At 54.5% G+C, this 18,533-nt stretch overlaps 1 protein-coding gene across 1 annotated transcript in view; it reads right to left on the reverse strand.

The window, feature by feature from the left end:
* Positions 1 to 5,846: 5,846 nt before the first annotated feature.
* SDHB (succinate dehydrogenase complex iron sulfur subunit B) overlaps positions 5,847 to 18,533 on the reverse strand; it is a 29,383-nt gene continuing 16,696 nt past the window's right edge. Inside the window, exons 3-8 of the mRNA XM_008694678.2 lie at positions 16,811 to 16,896; positions 14,135 to 14,271; positions 13,176 to 13,292; positions 10,422 to 10,523; positions 8,834 to 8,956; positions 5,847 to 6,075 (exon numbers count right to left, since the gene is read on the reverse strand). Of these exons, the coding sequence (XP_008692900.1) occupies positions 5,998 to 6,075; positions 8,834 to 8,956; positions 10,422 to 10,523; positions 13,176 to 13,292; positions 14,135 to 14,271; positions 16,811 to 16,896 (643 nt within the window). The 3' untranslated portion in view covers positions 5,847 to 5,997. The remainder of the gene's footprint in view (positions 6,076 to 8,833; positions 8,957 to 10,421; positions 10,524 to 13,175; positions 13,293 to 14,134; positions 14,272 to 16,810; positions 16,897 to 18,533) is intronic.

An 18,533-nucleotide genomic window follows, 5' to 3' on the forward strand; every position in this document is an offset into this window, starting at 1 on the left:
GGGGCGCGAGGTGGCCCGGGGCACCTGCAGGAGCCGGCGGCTGGCGCGGCGGGGAAGGTGCCGCAGTCGGGGTGTGCGCGCAACCAAGCCCCGCCCGGCCCACTGCGGCCCCACGTCCGCCCCGCGCGCGCGGGATGCCGGGACTTGTAGTCCGAGCCGCCTGCGCCGCCAGTCCGCGATAGACAGACACGGGGTGAGGGGCGCCAGGGACTGCGACGGCCATCCCTCAGACACAAGAACACACAGAGACACACTCAGAGACAGCAACCCTCAGACACACACACACACATACAGAGTCACACACAGAGGTGACACGTAGAGAAAGCGCACACATACACAACAGTGGTGTGACACTCAGAAACACAGATATAACCCCCCCTCCGTGCACTGCACACATGGAGTCAGCCCCAGCTGCGTACCATAGTGGTCAAGGGCTATGCATGCGGCTTCAAGCTGGCCTCCATCTTTTTCAGGCTGTGTGACCTTGGGCAAGTCACCTACCTCTCTGGGCCTCCTTTCTTAACCTACAGGATGGCAATGACATCAGCGATGCCGGCCTCATAGAGTTGTTGTGAGGCTCACATGAGGAAACACGTAAAAACACTTGGGACAGCACCTGGCATGGCTTGGTAAATGTCAAAGAAGGAAGACACGCCTGCCCAGAGACTCAGGGACTCAGACGTGTGTGGACACGAGGAGACTCTGCCGGGATGCTTGGGAGGGTCTGAAATGCCAGAGGAAGAGCGGAGGGATAGCCCAGACCCCAGACGCCTCACATCATGACTGCAGACACACCTGCACAGGTGGGACGCATGGAGGCCCTGACAGGCACTGGACGCCTCATCCCCCATTGTGACAGGTGCAGACATGGTGTCCCCTGACCCTGGGGTCGGTGGCTTCTGGACTAAGGACCTCCAAAGGCGGATGGTGAATCAGAGACCCCTGGGTCTGGGGCAAATCGGGGAAGGATCGTATTAGGGCCAGGATAGGACTGGCCCGGTCCATCGTCCATCCAGTGTGACCTGTGGCATGCCAGGCACTGTTCTAGGAGCTGAGAACATGACGGTGAATGAGACAGACACGGGGAGCAGCCGAAGGCAGGCAGACAAAAACTCTAACAATAACCTGTCATGGAAAGGGCTGGAAGGAGCTAGAACTTCGATGTGGGGGTAATGGTGCAGGATAGACTCCAGAAGGGAAACCAGGGAAGGCCTTGATGGTACCTGATACGTGGCAAGAACTCATATGTACCTTTGCTAAAGGAGCAAATGTTGGCAGCACTTGCTGATGCACAGGAGTGGAGGGCAGGAGCGTGGAATCAGAGATGCTCCAGGGTTCTGTTCTGAGCAGGTGGGGGACAACGGAGCCGCTTGCTGAGCTCGGGCAGGCTGCTGGTGGAGCTGCTTGACCACCTGGGGGATGCGGCTGGCTTCACTCCTTTGAGACGTCCTGTGTCATCTGCTGATGATATTTCCAGTGCGGGTGGGCTATTTCTCAGAGTCCCCATGTCCTCCTCCAGACCCTAGCCTAATGCCTGATGGACCTCTTGCCCCAGGGAACCCAGAGCCCCCCGGCAGGCAGAATGGCTGCGTTCAGAGAAGTGGCCTGCTAGGATGGCCTTGTCAAGAGGCAGTGTGGTACGGGGACCGGGGCTGGGCTCTGGCCCTAGAGACCTGCGTTACGATGTGCATCTGGAGCTTTCTAGCTGTGTGAGCTTACAACGGTCACTTTCCCTCTCTGAGCCCCTCTGCTGCTGTGCAGAACGGAAGCTGTTCAGAGGGCAGAATGAAACAGCAGGTGCTTGGTGGAAGCTGGTTGCTTTCTTTAGCTCCTGGCGCTGGGCTGGAGGCGTCACGAAAGCAGGGGGCTCAGGGACCGCTTTGCCGGATTGGTCCCCTCATTCATAGTGCTCATGGGGCTGGGCTTTGAAGAGGCTCCACCCTCTGAGCCATGTGGGAAGGAGCTGCACCTGCTGCTCCGCCCATCGCCTGGACGGGCAGGAGGCCAGAGGAAGCTTCTTCCAGAACCACAGAGGATGTGGAAGTCCCTGCCGTCTGCTGGGGTTACCTTTGGGGAAGTGGCTCTCACTGTGTGGTCCTCTGAGCGGTCTGTGGGTTGGGCTCCAGTCACCTGTGGGTCAGAACCCATCAAGGAATTTTCCTTGCAAAGTCGCTGCTCCCTTGGGGGCCCCCGAGAAGGACATAAAATAGGCCTGGTCCAAGTGGCAAAAGGTTTGACAAGTCATGAGTGTGAACCAGTTTATTCGGGAGCATTGCCTTACTTCTCAATTTTGCCAGTTTCACTAGATTTTTGCAACAAAAGCGGGTTTTCTCACCTGGTAACACACCCCATGACAAGATGATGGCTGTCTAGACACATAAAGTGGGGTTTCAGCAATTTGTGTTGCCGTCTCCTGGGTGAGGAGAAGGGCAGGAGATAATTTGGGTGTTGGGGTCGGCCGTAAGCGCTCTGTCCTTGCACTGAGCGGTCAGTGTGATGTGAGAAATACGCGCTCTTGGTCCTGCCCAGAAAAACCATCCCCTGGACGGGATGTCCCCCGCTCTGGCCGGGCGGGTGAGACACATCCCAGGTCCTCAGGTGCAGGGGGCTGGGACCGGAAGTCCCGGGTGGTCCCTGCAGCTCTGAGGGGGCCTTCCGCGCCGTGGGGATCTGAGACCAATCAGCTGAATTGCGTTTCTGGAGCATTTGCTCTTCTGCAGGTTACATGCTTTCCCATTTGTCTTAATTTTTTTGAAAATTAATATGTTAAGTATTTAATTAAAAAAATTTTCAGCTTTTTTGAGGTATAAAGGATTCTCTTCCCTGAGTTCACATATCTGTCTACACACATATTTCCTTTTTTTGGGGGGGGCGTGAGAACTCCCATTTATTCTCATTTGGAATTGAACCACAATTCTGAGCGGGGAATGCTGTTAATTCCCATTTTATAGATAGGAAAACAGAGGCCAGAGGTTCAAGTTGCCCAACGACCAGGGAAGAAAAGATGGCTGGGTCCCGTCTTAGAGAAACTCGAGGAACTCCACAGTGTTACTTTTGTGAATGAAGGCACATCGTCTGGACACGGTCGGGGGCCCAGAAGTAGCATAAGGGACAAAATACCGTCTTTCTCTGCTCAGGTCTGAAGTTTTTACTGGAAAACTCTGTGACTGTTGAGATGGAACGTTTGCCTGCAATCCAGAGAAAGATTTAAATGCAACTATGGGTGGATCACATGTTCCCATTTGGCCCCGGTTTGAGACGGGGTCAGAGTGGCGGCGGTCACGTATCTGACGGGTGCGGAAGCTGATCTGCGGTGGCAGCTCCCGGGACAGGACACTGCCTCGTCCCCGGAGCGGGCGGTGCAGAGCTTGTCATTCTGAGCCCTGACGCTCTTCTCGAGAAAACCCGTCTTTCTCTACCCGTCCAGGCGCGAGGGGCAAAGTCAGATCATGCGTGGATCCCAGGACTGTGACCTTCCGGGGGCTGACAGAGGTGGACGGGGTGTGAGCGGGCGTGGAACGTGTGCGGGCTGCCGGAGCTTTTTCGGTTCCCACTTCTGAACAGACGCTCCGGCACCTGAGGACGGGGTACCGTGTGGTCTTACAGGGGTGGTCAAGAATTTGAGATGCGACACTTCAGGGCGAAGACCGTCGTGAATTTCTAATAAATCAGTGTCTGATCCTTTTTATTTTGGCGACTTGGGCTCCTCGGTGGCAGGGAGGACATCTTGCTCATCTCTCCCCCCAGCACCTGGCCTCTCGTAATGCTGGAGCGAGGGCTTTTGAGCTGCCCCTTTTCAAAGCCAGAAACGCTCATTAAGGTTCATCCTGGGTGAGTCAGACATTGTTCTTCGCCTCCTGCCTCATGAAGCAAGGGGCCTTTGTTTCCCGGCTGATCTCACTGCTGTGGGTGAAAGAGCAGCCCTGGAGTGTTCCCCAGGGAGAGGACGGTCGAACGGGCAGCAGCCGCAGGGCCGTGACGGTGCACCTGCCCCTCGAGCACGAACCCGGGGTTGGAGAGGCTCAGGCGGAATTTGAATGACACACACAGGTAGAGCTTTATTAGCAGCAAAGAGGCCCTTACATATTGTGGGGTAACACCAGCACGCTGCTGTCATTCCCAAGAGCTAAAAAACGTGGAAGCAACCCAAGTGTCTACTGAGGGATGGGTGAACCCACGAAATGTGGTGTCTACACGCAAGGGAGTGCTCTTCAGCCTTACAAAGTTCTGGGGCACATGGCTGGCTCGGTGGGACACGGGACTCTTTTTTCTTTTTTTGAGAGAGAGAGAGAGAGAGACAGCGAGAGAGGGAACACAAGCAGGGGGAGTGGCAGAGGGAGAAGGAGGCTTCCCACTGAGCAGGGAACCCGATGCGGGGCTCGATCCCATCACCCTGGGATCATGACCTGAGCTGAAGGCAGACGCTTAACGACTGAGCCACCCAGGCGCCCCAGGGATATGTGACTCTTGATCTCGGGGTTGTGGGTTCGAGCCCCACGTGAGGTGTAGAGATTAAATTTTTTTTTTTAAGAGAGAGAGCACGCACTGGGAGGGTGGGGGAGTCTGGGAGGGGCAGCGAGAATCACCAGTAGCCTCCCTGCACAGTGCAGGGCCCGAGGCAGGGCTCGATTCCATGACCCGAGCTGAAATCCAGAGTCGGACGCTTACCGGAATGCACCACCCAGGTGCTGCTTAAAAATAAAATCTTAAAAAAAAAAAAAAGGAAAGTGGTTCTGACACAGGCTACAACACGGATGAACCTTGAGAACTTTATGGCAAGTGAAGTGTTACCAAAGACAAAATACTGTATGATTCCACTCACAGGAGGGAGAGTCGTCAAAGTCAGAAAACAGAAAGTAGAAGGGCGGTGGCCGGGGCGGGGGAGCTGTTTCACAAGGACGAGTTCTGCCGGACGCAGAGTTCTGGACGCTGGTTGCACAGCGATGTGAACGTACAGAACGCCACGAACAGCACACTAACAATGGCTAAGAACATCAGTTTTGTTATGTGTATGTGACAAGAAGAAAGAGGAAAAATGAAAGTGGACAGGTTATATCACACCCTGGGTTTTTTTTTTTTTTTAAGATTTTATTTATTTGAGAGAGAGAGAGAGAACCCCAAGCGGACTCCATGCTCAGCTTTACACGGGGCTCGTTCTCATGACCCTGAGATCACAACCTGAGTCGGATGCTTAACTGACCTGAGCCACCCAGGCGCCCCATATCACACCCCGATTTTGAAGGGAAAGCTTTCTGTATGCCCGTTTGTCAAGACGGAAAGGTCTGGGAGGAAATACAACTGTCAGTGGGGGGTGGGGTGAGTGACTCGGGGTCTGGAGGGCCTTTCACTTCCACCCTGACTCACTTTCGCACTGTCTGGCTTTTCAGAGAGCGGAGCTGCCTTGGCGGGAGAGCCTCACGGCCCAGGCAGCCGTGCCAGGAATCCATGCTTGCCGGGGAGGCCCCTTGAGGTCAGCCGTGGTACCCGAGGTCACAGTGGACCCGGTCATTGCTCTGCGCTGGAGGCCGCTAACCTCGCCTTGACTTAGCAAGGCGCGGCTTTAATTCCAATCCGGGAGGCTGCGTAAGGACGAGAGCGAACACTTGGCGAGTCCCGCAGCCAGGGGTGAGGCGAGCATCGTCACCACCCTCCCTGTACAGACAGACAGAGGCTACGAGGAGAAGGAGCCCGTCCAGGGGCGTCCAGCTGGGGAGGGGCAAAGGGAAGAGGCCCCCACCCCATCCCCAGGGGCTCAGTGCAGGAGCCTGGGCCCTCCTCCAAGCACAAGGACGCTTCCCTCTGGCACCCGCGCATTCCTCTTCAGCAAGTAGAAGGAACAGGCATGCTTTTTTGTTACTAAAGTAGAATAACGTTTATTTATTTCTTAAAATCTTTATTATACATGCTGTACTCATGGAAAATCAAGACCTCTGAAGGACTCGAAGCGGATACAAAGCACGTCCAGCCGAGCTGGCTGTCATGCTGGCGTGGGGGCAGTTACACGGACGCTTTCTTCCCCGTGTAGGTGGCCATCATTTTCTTGATTTCAGCAATAGCTTTGCCTGGATTCAGCCCCTTGAGAGAAGAGGAGACAACTGATGTCACCGGGTAAGCGAGAGTGAACGAAGAACCCAGGGCCTCGGGCGATCCGCCCGCAGGAACAGGGTCAAAGCAAGGTGCATGCAAACCATGTCCTTCCAACGCCAGGGGCCTGGGCTCAGGGCTCTCCCGCGTCTGCCCAAAGACGCCCGGGGCAGCACCCCCGTGGGGCGCGTGCTCGAAATGCACACACACCCAGGAGGGGGCAGCTCTTCCGCGGCCACGGCCAGTGTCCCAGCCAGCCAGCGGCCGTCGGTCCCTCACACGTTCCCCACGGGTACCGGCAGCAAGCCTCCCTGGCGGCCGCTCCTAGGCGCCATCAGCAGTGACTGGCCGGCCACGCCGGATCCCCGCGAGGGCTGACCTCCAACAGGCAGGGAGACACGTGAAGATGTGGCAACACGAGACAAGGACACCTCCGAGATTAGAAGAGAGTCCCCCGTTTTAGCAGGACGCCTCTAACCCTGACACTGAAGTGTGTGGAAAGAGGCCCAGAAGATGGGCCATGAAGACCCTGAGCAGGACGCAGAAGTCCGCCACGTCTAACACCCAGGAACTGGCCAAGGATACGTGGCCACGTCCTCTCAGCGGCAAGAAATTCAAGGGCCCTGAGTCCGTATGCAAACATCGTCAACAAGCATGCAGAGAAGACTGAGAAGTAGAGGAGGTGGCAGCATTTAAAACAACTTTCTCCCTGGTGCCAAGAGCCCTGCTCCGCCTGAGACCAAGCCGCTCAGCCACCTGGCCCGGCCCAGATTCTCCCCCCAGGCCCGGCCCCCCGACCCCCTGCCCACACCAGACTCCCCAGGGCCTCATGCTCTACGGCCAGCCCGGCCCCAGCCCCCCATGCTGGGCTATGGAGCTGGTGCTGTGTGCCCTGCGGTCCCCAGGCAGGGCCACCCCGCCCTCCTGCCCCCTAGGGCGCCGGCCCAGGGAACTAGGATGCCTTCGGAGGCCAAGGAGGTTGTCCTGGGAAGCCCTGAAACAGGAGGGTCAGAGGAGACCCGCGGGCCACTGTGGAACACCAAGACTTGGACGCTCCCGGTGACGCGGACTTCTGCGCCGTCTACTCTCCCTCGCTCCTGGTACCGTCTAGACTTGTGATCGCCTCCTCCCACCCAGCTGAGAAACTTGTGTCCGTGCAACTCTGCTGCCAAAAAAAGCACTTCCGTGGTGGGAAAAAAATGTGTGTGGAAAGAAAGAAAGAAGAAAAAGAAACAAGAGATCCTCAGAGAGAAAGGAAGGGAGAGAGGACACTCTTCAAAGACTGACACGGAATGGTCTACCAAGGAAATTAAGGGGACAAGGCAGCGTGAGACAGAACAGGATCCGTGTGCGTTCACGTGCCGCGTGAAACCCCTGGAAGGGCCTCCGCGGAGCCCCCTGTCCAGTGTAGCACCCCCCCCCCCGGTTTACGGCTGGACTCGGCAGCTCAGCTCACCTCATCGGGGACAGCAGAGACGGGTCTGGGAATCCGGGGGCCTGCCTTCCCCGCCCTGCCCTGCCCCGATAGCGACCTCAGGAAGTCGCTGGCTGCCCCCATCCCCCAACTCCTGCCCAGGGTCCAGCTTTCCCATCTGTGACAGCGAAAGGGACCCTTCCAGCTCACACAACCCAGGCCTCGTCTAGCCCCACAGGTCACAGATGTCCCACAGGCCTCCATGCCTGTCTGCTGCAGAGGCGCCTGCCCGGGGAACGCACCTCAGAAGCCACGCGGAGCTCTCAAGAAACGCGACAGCGCGGCCCACCCTGGGAGCTGCCCATCTCTGACAGCCTCACAGGCTGGCCCCCATCTGCGGGCCCATCTATGGAGGGCTCACCGTGTGCCAGACGCTGTTGTAAGCACGTCGGGGCCTTAACTTGCCCCCCAAGTTAGAGGTCCTGGGGAGCAGAGCCTGGGGGCCCCTGCCAGGCCCCACTGCTGCCAGACCATAAGAAGCACCGTCGTACAGACGGGGTCCCTGAAACATGGTGTCCAGGCAAAAAGGCAGGGAATTAGCCAGTCTCAATTTCCTGTTTAAGCTACGCTATCTCCCCCCACCCCTTTTTGAAAAACTGCTAACTGGTTGTCCTAGAGTTTTCCATCTTGCTGCCTGCTCCCTCGCTGCCTCCTTCAGGGACCCTGCTCTGCCCGCAGTCTCTGCTCCAAGGGCAGCCGTGTCCTGGGCCGCGTGGCCCTGGCTGCTCCCTGCCCGCTGACCGGACCAGGGCTGGCACCTGACCAGAGGGCAGCCAGTCCGCAGCGGGCTCCACGGATAGGCTGAGAGAAGACGGGCAGGTGGCAGAAGCTGAAGGTCAGGGTGAGAGCAGGATGCAGGAGGATGAGCAGGGAGCGGGAGCTAAAGCAGGCTGAGCAGAGCCCAGACCGAGGAAGCCGTGAGAAAGGGGCTGGCTGCCAGAGCATGGCACGTTGGCAGCAATGCTGTGAGCCGGAGACCCCGTGACACAGAGCAGGAATCCGGTCACCACAGCTCCCTGCCTTCTGCTACCCTTCCTCTTGTGGGTCCTGTGGAGTCAGGGACAGCACAGGTTCCAGTCCATGGATTCCTGGGGCATCCCCGACTCCCTCAGGCCCTTGCATGCCCTCCAAGTAAACCTTTCTCCCAAGGGGGCGGGGCCCGAGCCAGCCTGGTCCTTGCAGCCAGGCACCCTCTAGCCCCCAGGCTCGCCGCCAGGGGACGGCGCTCTCTGGCCCCTCTCCAGAAGCCCAGGTGGCAGGGGTGGCACCACGTACCTTGGGGCAGGTCCTGGTGCAGTTCATGATGGTGTGGCAGCGGTACAGGGAGAACGGGTCCTGCAGCTTGGCCAGGCGCTCCTCCGTGAAGTCATCTCTCGAGTCGATCATCCAGCGGTACGCCTGGGAGGCCGGAGGGGCTGATGAGCCCTGCTGGCAACGCAACCAGCCAGCCCAGAGCCCCGGGGGAGCCGCAGACAGGGAGTCCCTCAGCTTAGAGGCCTGTCTCTGCTCCGTAGTTCCTGCCATCTTTGAAGGATAGGTCCCTCGTCTAGAACTCTCGATTCACGCATTACCCCCCCCCCCGACGCTGGGGCGCATGGCACCTGGTACCCCGGTGCTTCATTACACGTGATTAGGCTTTGTTTCATTATTTCAAGGTGCTCAATGGCTTCCTGGGCAGATTCTATGAGTGAGGAAAGGCAGGGGCAGTATCACATGACTCTGTCTTTACAGCACCCACTATGGTCTCCCAGCTGACTGATGACTTTAGAGATCTGTCCAGAGATAGTATGTTCCACGGGTGGACTCTTGTAACTGGTCAGTCTGCCCGGAGCCCGGCACAAGCCGGCCGAAGGCAGCTAACGGCCGGAGCACGGGCCGGGGGCGCAGTGAGGCGGAGGGAGCTCCGCTCCCCGCCAGCTCGCAGCGCGGGTGCAGACGCCCACTGTGACCGCGCCTCGTTATTCCATCTTTTATGTGGATGGAAATCAATACTGCTAAGTGGTCACACAGCACGTAACTTCCCTTTTTGTGGGAAGATGAGAAATGAGAACTTGTTTTTTGGAGCTGGGAATCTGTGAAAAGCACTGACCACAGATTTAAAAAGCAAATCTTTCTGGGAACCAAAGCAGTTTCTTTGCAGTGAACGATACACATTTCGGTGCCCGGAAGGCAGTGCTGCCTTCTTGCTGAGTAACCGCTAAGCCCAGGACTCCAGGCTTTCATCAGCCTGGAAACCAGCTCCAGCCTTAGGGCTGGGAAGCTGCCCCTCGACATCTCCCCCCCGACATGCACGTCAGAAACCCCCCTGCGAGGGAGCTGGGCTGCCACCTGACAGATGTGGTCTGGGGAGAGCGGCTGGTGGGTAGGCAAGAGCCAGCTGCACAGGGGATAACGTCTGAAACACCTGCAAGGCCTATTTCACCAAAAAGTGTGCCACCACGCCTTGGGGTGGCCCTGACCACACAGAAATGAGGTACTTTGCAGATGAAGATTTACTGAAAGCCAAGTGAAGACAATGCAGCCAACTGCCCTGTTTGTAACGGTGCCCGCCGGGGCGCCTGGTTTCCAACAATCTGCTGTCCTCTTGGACGCCTTCATTTTTTTTTTTAAAGATTTATTTATTCATTTATTGGGGGGGTGGGGGGAGAGAGAACAAGCGGGAGGGGCAGAGAGAGAGGGAGGGGCAGAGGGAGAGAAGCAGACTCCACCTTGAGCGTGGAGCCCGATGCAGGGCTGGCTCTCAGGACCCTGCGATCATGACCTGAGCCGAAACCAAGAGTCGGCCACTCGATCGACCGTGCCAGCCAGGCGCCCTGGACGCCTCCGTTGTAAGTGCTCTCAGAGCAGCGAGGAAGCACCTTACCTGCATAAGAACGGCAGGCCCCAGGTATTTGTCTCCGTTCCACCAGTAGCTCGGGCAGCTGGTGCTGCAGCAGGCACAGAGGATACACTCGTACAGCCCGTCCTGTGTGGGGGGAAGGGCGGTCAGGCGAGCGCCACGGAAGACACGGGCCTGTCTCCCGCCGACTGATCGTGACGTCTGGGGTCAGTGTGTGAACAAAGCACCTACTTGCACGTGAGTTTTCTTGGCAAAATCTTAGGGCTGGCTTACAGAAGTTTATTAGATTCAAATTTATTAGATCCATAAGAAATGTCTTGGAATTGAAATGTACACATTTGCTGGGTTAGAATCCAGAGTTCTTAAGTCCAAGCACTTATCCTCTAATAAACAGTAACCTCTCAGTTATCTCAAAAAAACAAAACCAAAAAAACCTAACCGATCCCCCCCACACCTTACCGCCCAGAACGCACTCCCAGAGAAACGAGGAAGGACCTGCGTGCGGGGGAATGCAGGAGTCTACGCCAGCCTCTGCCCGGACTGGCAACGGGGACATCATCCTAAATAAGCCCCACGCACCGAACTCACTTTCCCTCATTTGGTCATCCCAACAATCCTACGGCGTGAGGACTACTAGTGTCCAGAGAGGTTAAGTTATTGGTTCAGGGTCACACAGCTGCAAGGAGCCAGCGCTGGGACAGGACCCCAGGCGGTCCGACTCTGGCACGCCTGCCTGCGCTTGAACCCTGCCCCGGTGACTCAATCTGTCCACCCAGTTCCGACAAACTGGACTTTCTGATTTTGCGGAAAACAGAAACTGATTAAAAGCAGGAAGACAGACGGGCACACTGACACCCGAAGTGACAACTGACAGTAATGGGACACAGAGCGGACGGTCATGACTGTAACTGTGAGGCTTCAACGAAATCGATGTTCTGTTCGGGGGGGGGGTGCAGACTGCCCCACTGGTCTAGAAAGCACAGGGTGACAGACTTAAGAGCCTTTGTGATGGTCATGTTCTTTAGTCCACTTACAGAAAAACCTGTAACAAGAAAAGGAACTCAAATTTTTGGCTAGAACTTGAAAGATAAAGATGTTTATCCAGCCTTATTTGTAACGGTGAACAACTGGAAATAATTTCACTGCCCAACAGTAGTGGAATGGTTAAGTGATACGCAGAGCATTCAGCTGAGGTCGCAGAACAAAGTCCGAGCAAATGCTCACGGAGAATTCCTAAGAACGTGGGAAAGTGCTCAAATAACGTAAGTGAAGAAGGCTACAAAAGCGTATTTACATTTTGATCCCAGCTGCATAAAAATGGAATGGAGCCATGAAGGAAAAACAAAAGTAGCTGTCAATGGACATTATCCTTGGCTGCTAGAATATCACAGATTACTTGTATTTAAAAATAGTTATCTGTATTTTCCAATTACCCACAGTGAGCATTATGGCGTTTAAAACTGTGAGAAAAAGTTATGTTCAGCATATTAACTTAAGGAAGTGAAAAATACTTCACAAATTTTTGGTATTTAAATGTGTGAACTTTGATTATCTAGAAAACACACCCAGGGGGACCCTTCATGCCCCGGTACGAGGCGCATCAAGGAGGCGGTTCCTAGCTGGGGGCTTGCCTACCGGAGGAAAGCGGGATGCGGGAGGGCGAGTTGGCCCGGAGAGACCAGCACCAAGCCGGCCCTGCCGGCCTGGGCAGTTGGAATGCGGCCTGGGCAGTCGGAATGCGGGGCAGAGCCCGGTCCTGAGAACAAGGAACTAACGCTGCGTTACATCAATCCATGAAGAGCGCTGCGCACTCACACGAGGACTCTCCTTTCTTCAAGTTTTACAGGGCAAAGAAGAGGGCCCCGACATTCTCCAAGACTTCTAGAAGGTACACCGCACGTACTCATCCACGTGCCTCACAGGTCTTGATAAATACCCCTCGCCAGGGCCTCGGCCGCTGTCCTGGAGGTGCGCTCAGCCTGCTAGCGGTGCACCTGCCAGGGATACTCTTCGGGGAAGCGCCATATGGGAGGAACGTGTCATGTGCGGACTGTGACACAGCACACGTCCTTGGCCCCGTGCAGACATGCTGCCATCTACTGGGTCCCCTTCCCACTGCTCCCTCTCCACAAGGACACTGAGTGTGCAGGGCGTGCAGGTGTAAATCAGAGGCTTCTCGGGGGAAGAGTGCCAGAGAAGGAGACTGAAAACTTGAGAATGACCCCTTCACCGTAAGACTTCACAGCCTGGACACTGGAACGCCAAGCCAGTGACAGAGCCGTCACCGCCCCACCCAGCAATCCCCAGACACTCGGCGTCAGGAAAGAACGCCAAGGTTCCAGTCCCCGTTTGGCTGCCACCTGTAATGCAGGGTGGGAGCATGACTGCCAGTGACTGGAGGTGTCTGATGTGCCCACACGGTTAAAGAGCAGCTCTGACGGAGTTGCCACCTCGGCAAGACCCGATCATTTGCATACAGGTTTCCTCTGAAACAAACATGCTGCAACACGGTAATCATCTGCCCTTCCAGGCAGGGCAGACGTACTCCGGATCCTTGGTCCACTGCGAGCCCCTTGTGGGTTCACACCATCCCCTGCGAGGATGGGTGCCCAGCCCCTGGACAGGTGTTCTTGCAGTTCCTTTCCAGAATACACTCCATAAATGGTCTGCAGCGTCCCACGCTGCTACTCCCCGCCCCATCCCCCCAAGCCACGCTCCCTGGCAAGCATCTTTGCAACAAAACTCCTCAAAGCAAGACAATAAACGGGGACTAATGACCAGTTTCTCACGGTCTTCTATGGACTGCAGATACTGCTGCTTGCCCTCCTGGGATTCATCCTTCTTCTTCAAATAAGGTTCAATGGATTTGTACTGAGCGTAGAAGTTGCTCAAGTCCTGAGGTGAAGAAGAAGAAGAAGGAGAAAAGAAGGGTCAGATTCCACCATCACTCCCTGGCTTGCTCATTCACCCCATTGCTTGGACACGCCCACTTCCCCACCCCACACCAGAAGTCTGACTCTCTTCCCTTGCCGGGGATCCGTGCAATGACGACAGAAGGAGAAATGGTCACCGTGTTAACTGTGGCTGAGAAATCTCTCCTTCACCCACTTGGGAAATCTTCCAATCCTGCAGCCCAGTCGGTGAAGGTGCTCAGACACGGGGAGGCTGAGATTAAAGTACAACTTGTAACAACTGTTGCCTTCCCCACTGGTGTTTTCCACATGAATTCTTTGTAGTTATGGCCAAATTCTTTTTTTTTTTTTTTTTAAGATTTTATTTATTTATTCGACAGAGATAGAGACAGCCAGCGAGAGAGGGAACACAAGCAGAGGGAGTGGGAGAGGAAGAAGCAGGCTCATAGCAGAGGAGCCTGATGTGGGGCTCGATCCCAGAACGCCGGGATCATGCCCTGAGCCGAAGGCAGATGCTTAACCGCTGTGCCACCCAGGCGCCCCGATGGCCAAATTCTTGATTCTGGGATTGTTCCAACTCTAAAATCCTATGCCCTGTTACTCCCCAACAATCCTCCCCAATGAACCGCTGGAGAATCCAGGCGTGTTTATCTTCCACCATTCAAATTCCTTAATTAAACTCAGGAAAAAAAGCCTGCCCTAGAGAGTGGTAACATCTCTCTCCCTCACACACACCTCTTCCCTTCTCCCCGGAAAATAAAAAAAGAGGGTGGGGGGAGTGGGGGAGAGAGGGGGACACAAGGGAGGCGGGAGGCAGAAACTCACGGGAACGAGATCCTTTATCACATACATATGCGGAAGAGGGTAGATTTTGGAGACTTTGTTGAGGTTGGTGTCGATCCTTCGGGTGCAAGCCAGAGTGTTACCTCCGTTGATGTTCATGGCACAAGAGCCGCAGATACCTGAGAGAGAGCGCGTCTGACACTTGCTCACCCAGGTTCCGCCCACCCAGCTTCAAACTCTCTCTGCAATGTCGCTCCCCACCATCGGGAGCAGCACTGACATGGAATACACCTGTGGCAGACGTGCCCCGCTGCTCTTGTCCTCCTCCGTCTTCCTGCCTAGAATGTAGATCTAATGACCATGGTTCCAAATGCCAGTCTGTGACCGGGAGGCAACCCCGGGGTTGCAATCGACACGTTACAGATGCCACTGGAGACAGAAGGGGCCTGGGGCGCTGTGGGCATCACGGAGTTCCCACACCGGTCCTAGCGCCGTGCGTCATGCATTTTCAGAAATAAATTAGCACCCCAACCCACTTTCTAAAAAGCCTGTTATTTGTACTCAGCTTGTGACAGACAGAACCCAGAAGCCAATCAGCCCTGTGCGGGCCATCTTCCGGCTGAGGCCTGGATGGGGATTAGCCACATACACTCTTACTCTAGTGTCCTCACTAAAACCAGCAGCACAGGGGCTGCCCTGGGGACACGAAACCCACATTACCGGCCCGAGCATGGCCTTCGAGCAGCGAGAAGAACGACCTCATGTGAAAGCAAAGCAAGCAAAAAGAAGGTGCTGACCAAGGACCCTGAAAATACTTTTCTCTGCCTGGACTGATTTGCTGTGTATGGAAATTTCCTAGGTATTTCAGAGTTTAAAGAGGACTATGCAATCTCAACCCACTTCTCTGAAGCTGTTTTTTTGAAGCCCAGGCCAGAGAATTATGATTACTTGTGAAACCTGAACTAGGTTATCACTTTAGTAAGACCACACCCTCTTCTTCTGTCAATCTTTTTTTTTTTTTTAAAGGTTTTATTTATTTGAGAGAGAGAGAGAGCGCACAGATGGAGAGTGAGTGGGAGAAGCAGACGCCCTGCTGGGCCAGGAGCCTGACGTGGGACTCGATCCCAGGATCCTGGGATCATGACCTGAGCTGAAGGCAGACGCTCAACTGAACTGACTGAGCCCTCCAGGCGCCCTCCTGTAAATCTTAGTAAACATGTAAGAGAACACAAAGACCTGTCATAAGCAAAAACTCCTAAAGTTTCCCAGGAGACTGAATGCTATCAATGTATTTATGTCTGCTTGGCATCCAACCAGAGAAGTATGCTCTTGTAAGAAATGGTATATAACTTAAAAATAAACCCAATGAGTCTTCAAGAGAATTCTCTTAACAATCAATAAGGGAATAAGAAGGAGTGGCGATTAGTATCATTCTGCCTCATACTTTTTTAGTCCAGATGGGTCACATCATACGTTCTTGGCTCGAGAAAGTCTTACGGGGAAAGGTTACTGGAAAGCATCTATATTTCCTGTGTTGCCAGGACTTACATGGGGAAGGCTGGTATATAATTACAGCAGAACGTTCCCTAACAGCAGGACTCAGCCAACCTATCGCAACATCTCTCAGCATTTGGTACACTAAATCCCATCCTGCGATTAGCTGAATCAAAGCCGAGGACTTAGGAGGAGGACTGAAATACCTGAAATGTGCAGAAGAACACAGACAAAAAGTGATGGGCCAGCATCTGTAGTGGTTTTCCCTTTTATGGAAGGTCATTTTAGGAAGAAGTTTCGACACTGGTTGCTACCCTGTTTTGGTTTTATCCCAGGTCTTCCAAACCTGGCCAGCAGAGCGTACCGCCTGAGTGCAGTTCTGGAATCTGACAACTCTGCCTGACTTCTGGCTCCCGACTAACTATCTATGTGTTTTTCTGGAAGTCCCTTAACCTCCCCAGGCCCAAACACTGACAGTGCTGGTCTATCCCCCGTCAAGTGCACAGAACAGAGCCTGGCACACTGACTGGGCTCTACAGCCGTCAGGACCCATGAGCCCTGTGCCACGTCCGAGTACTGCTGACAGGTTATTTAGGAGTTTTCTCAAAATCAACTCAGTTTTACTTTAAAAAACTATATCGCTGTTTCACGGTCATTAGTAATTATATTTTTCTAACATGTCACATAAGTACACAGCTATTACAGTAAAGAACGCTGGTCTGAACACCGCCTAGAATCGTCTCTGGGGCACCAGCAGCACACTGTGGGAAACTGTTCCCACCCAGAACGTTCCTACTGAACAGCTGCTCTATACACGCGTACACACGCAATGCTGGGGGCTGGGGGCGCACCGCATCCCCTGCTGGTTAAGGGTTAAGTGCGCATAAGCACCAACCAGAAACTCTCCACTGTCCCCCCCACCTCCCGTCCAGGAACGCACTCAGCAGCGGTGCGGCAGTCGCTGCTAGCAGCGGGAGCTGGTCCCCCAAGGGTGCGGCAGCTCACGGGGGTCCCAGATGCAGTAACCACAGGACACAAAGCTCTCGATGGGAAGAAAACTCAGAAACCGGAACCCGTACTCCACTTGGAATGTCTGGCGCATTTACCCAAGGAAAGGAAGTGCGATGCCCAGCAAGGTCACCTGGGAGGCGGCCAGCTCAGCAGTGGCAGGCCCTGGAGCCAGAGCCTGAGCGTCTAACGCCTAACAAGGAAGGAGATGCTTACCTTCTCTGCATGATCTTCGGAAGGTCAAGGTAGAATCAATTTCATTCTTAATCTTGATTAAAGCATCCAACACCATAGGACCACATCTGAGCAAAAACAACAAAACGATGATCCCAGCTGTAATGATGGGAAGTTCAATCTCCCCGCGCTTTATTGTAATATGATCTGAGACATCTGCATACGTTAGCTGCTCTTCTTATCCATTTAGCTTTCTCAGGGCACACTCCGGCAAATTTCTTCCATACTTTTACTTTTGTGTATTCTTACACGTTTTAAGCACGGCCGAGTCGCACTGCGTATACATTTCTAGGAAAAGGAAAGCTACAGGAGTAGAGTGACAGTCCCCCACTCCAAACCAGGGAGTGTCCAGGCCGTGGGGGCCGTGGGTGGACAGGGTGGGGGAAGGGCAGTAGCACTGGGCTTGGAAACTGGAGCGCGGGTCTGGTGTCCCGGAGGCGGGTCAGAGTCCTGGCTTGGACACTCACTAGGTTCTCGGCAAACCCCGCCATCAGCTCCCCGCCTACAAAGCAGAGAGCAGCGGCTACATGTCACGGGCCTCCCGCCGGTGACCTGACACACAGGAAGATGAGGCAGGGAGTGTCTGCCACATGCACTTAGTTTAACCACGATTACCATCGTGTAGAGTGCAGTTCTGTGGAACGGCTCACGCTCTCTGAGCCTGTTGCCCGGTCTGTAAAATGGAACTGATCTTTATGTCACGGGACTCTTCCAAAGATGAACTGAAAGCCCGTGCTTTTCATGGCAGCTGACATACAGACCAGCGCTCGACAAACCTATTTCTGGCCATGGGGTACTTCTCTATGCCCGGCATTTAACAACATATGCCCCCCTCCCCAAATATCCTTTACGTGATCCAGATTTCCTTGTTTCCTAGCTCTGAGACATCAGGGACAACGTGTAGGCTGTAAGGCAGGACAGCGGGCACAGAACCTGGCGTGTCTATGTTGTGAAACGATCACCATGAGATTAGCTAACACGCCCAGTTACCGGTCTTCTATCAGCAACGTGCAAATACCCCGCCCACCGCCCTATCTTTGCTAACACCCAGAACTGTCACCTTTAAAAACCTCGGCTATTTTGAGGATTTTACCGCTGTCAGTATTTCAATCAGAGATCTCTGAAAATCACAGTGGCTCAATATTTGTCATAAAATCAGTGATTTTTCTGCACTCACCAACTGTTCAACTGAAAGTCTGCTCTGTGCCAGGTTCCGTTCTGGGTGCTGGCGGCGCACCAGGAACAGAACAGATGAGAATCTATGCCCGCGTGGCGTGTTTGTTCTAGTCGACTAGTGCTGGAGACTCCGTCCACCCATGTTCTTTGCCTCTGTTTGAGATCTTGGGAATGTTTTTTAAAGGAAATTTTTTTAAAGCTCTGAACCTTTCACCTCCTCACTCCCAATACTGATACTCCTGGTCACCAAATACACAGCTTCCAGCCCCGAGCAATCCTGCAACACCAGCTGGGTGTCCCACATCCTAACTCAACCTGACACCATCGACCAGGACACAGCATCAGATCCCACAGGGGCAGGGCTCCTAGACCCTGCAAGTCTGGGCTGTTACCTGTGCTCCTGATGGTTGGCTATAAATCAGGATTTTCATGATCCCTTCCTTGCGTTTGATAACTGCTAGAGGGGATCACAGAACTCAGAAGTTAACTTACTAGACTATGATTTACTAACAGCCAAATGGAAGAGATG

Source organism: Ursus maritimus, unplaced genomic scaffold (genome assembly GCF_017311325.1).
Source record: "Ursus maritimus isolate PB19 unplaced genomic scaffold, ASM1731132v1 scaffold_32, whole genome shotgun sequence".
NCBI classification, from domain to species: Eukaryota; Metazoa; Chordata; class Mammalia; order Carnivora; family Ursidae; genus Ursus; species Ursus maritimus.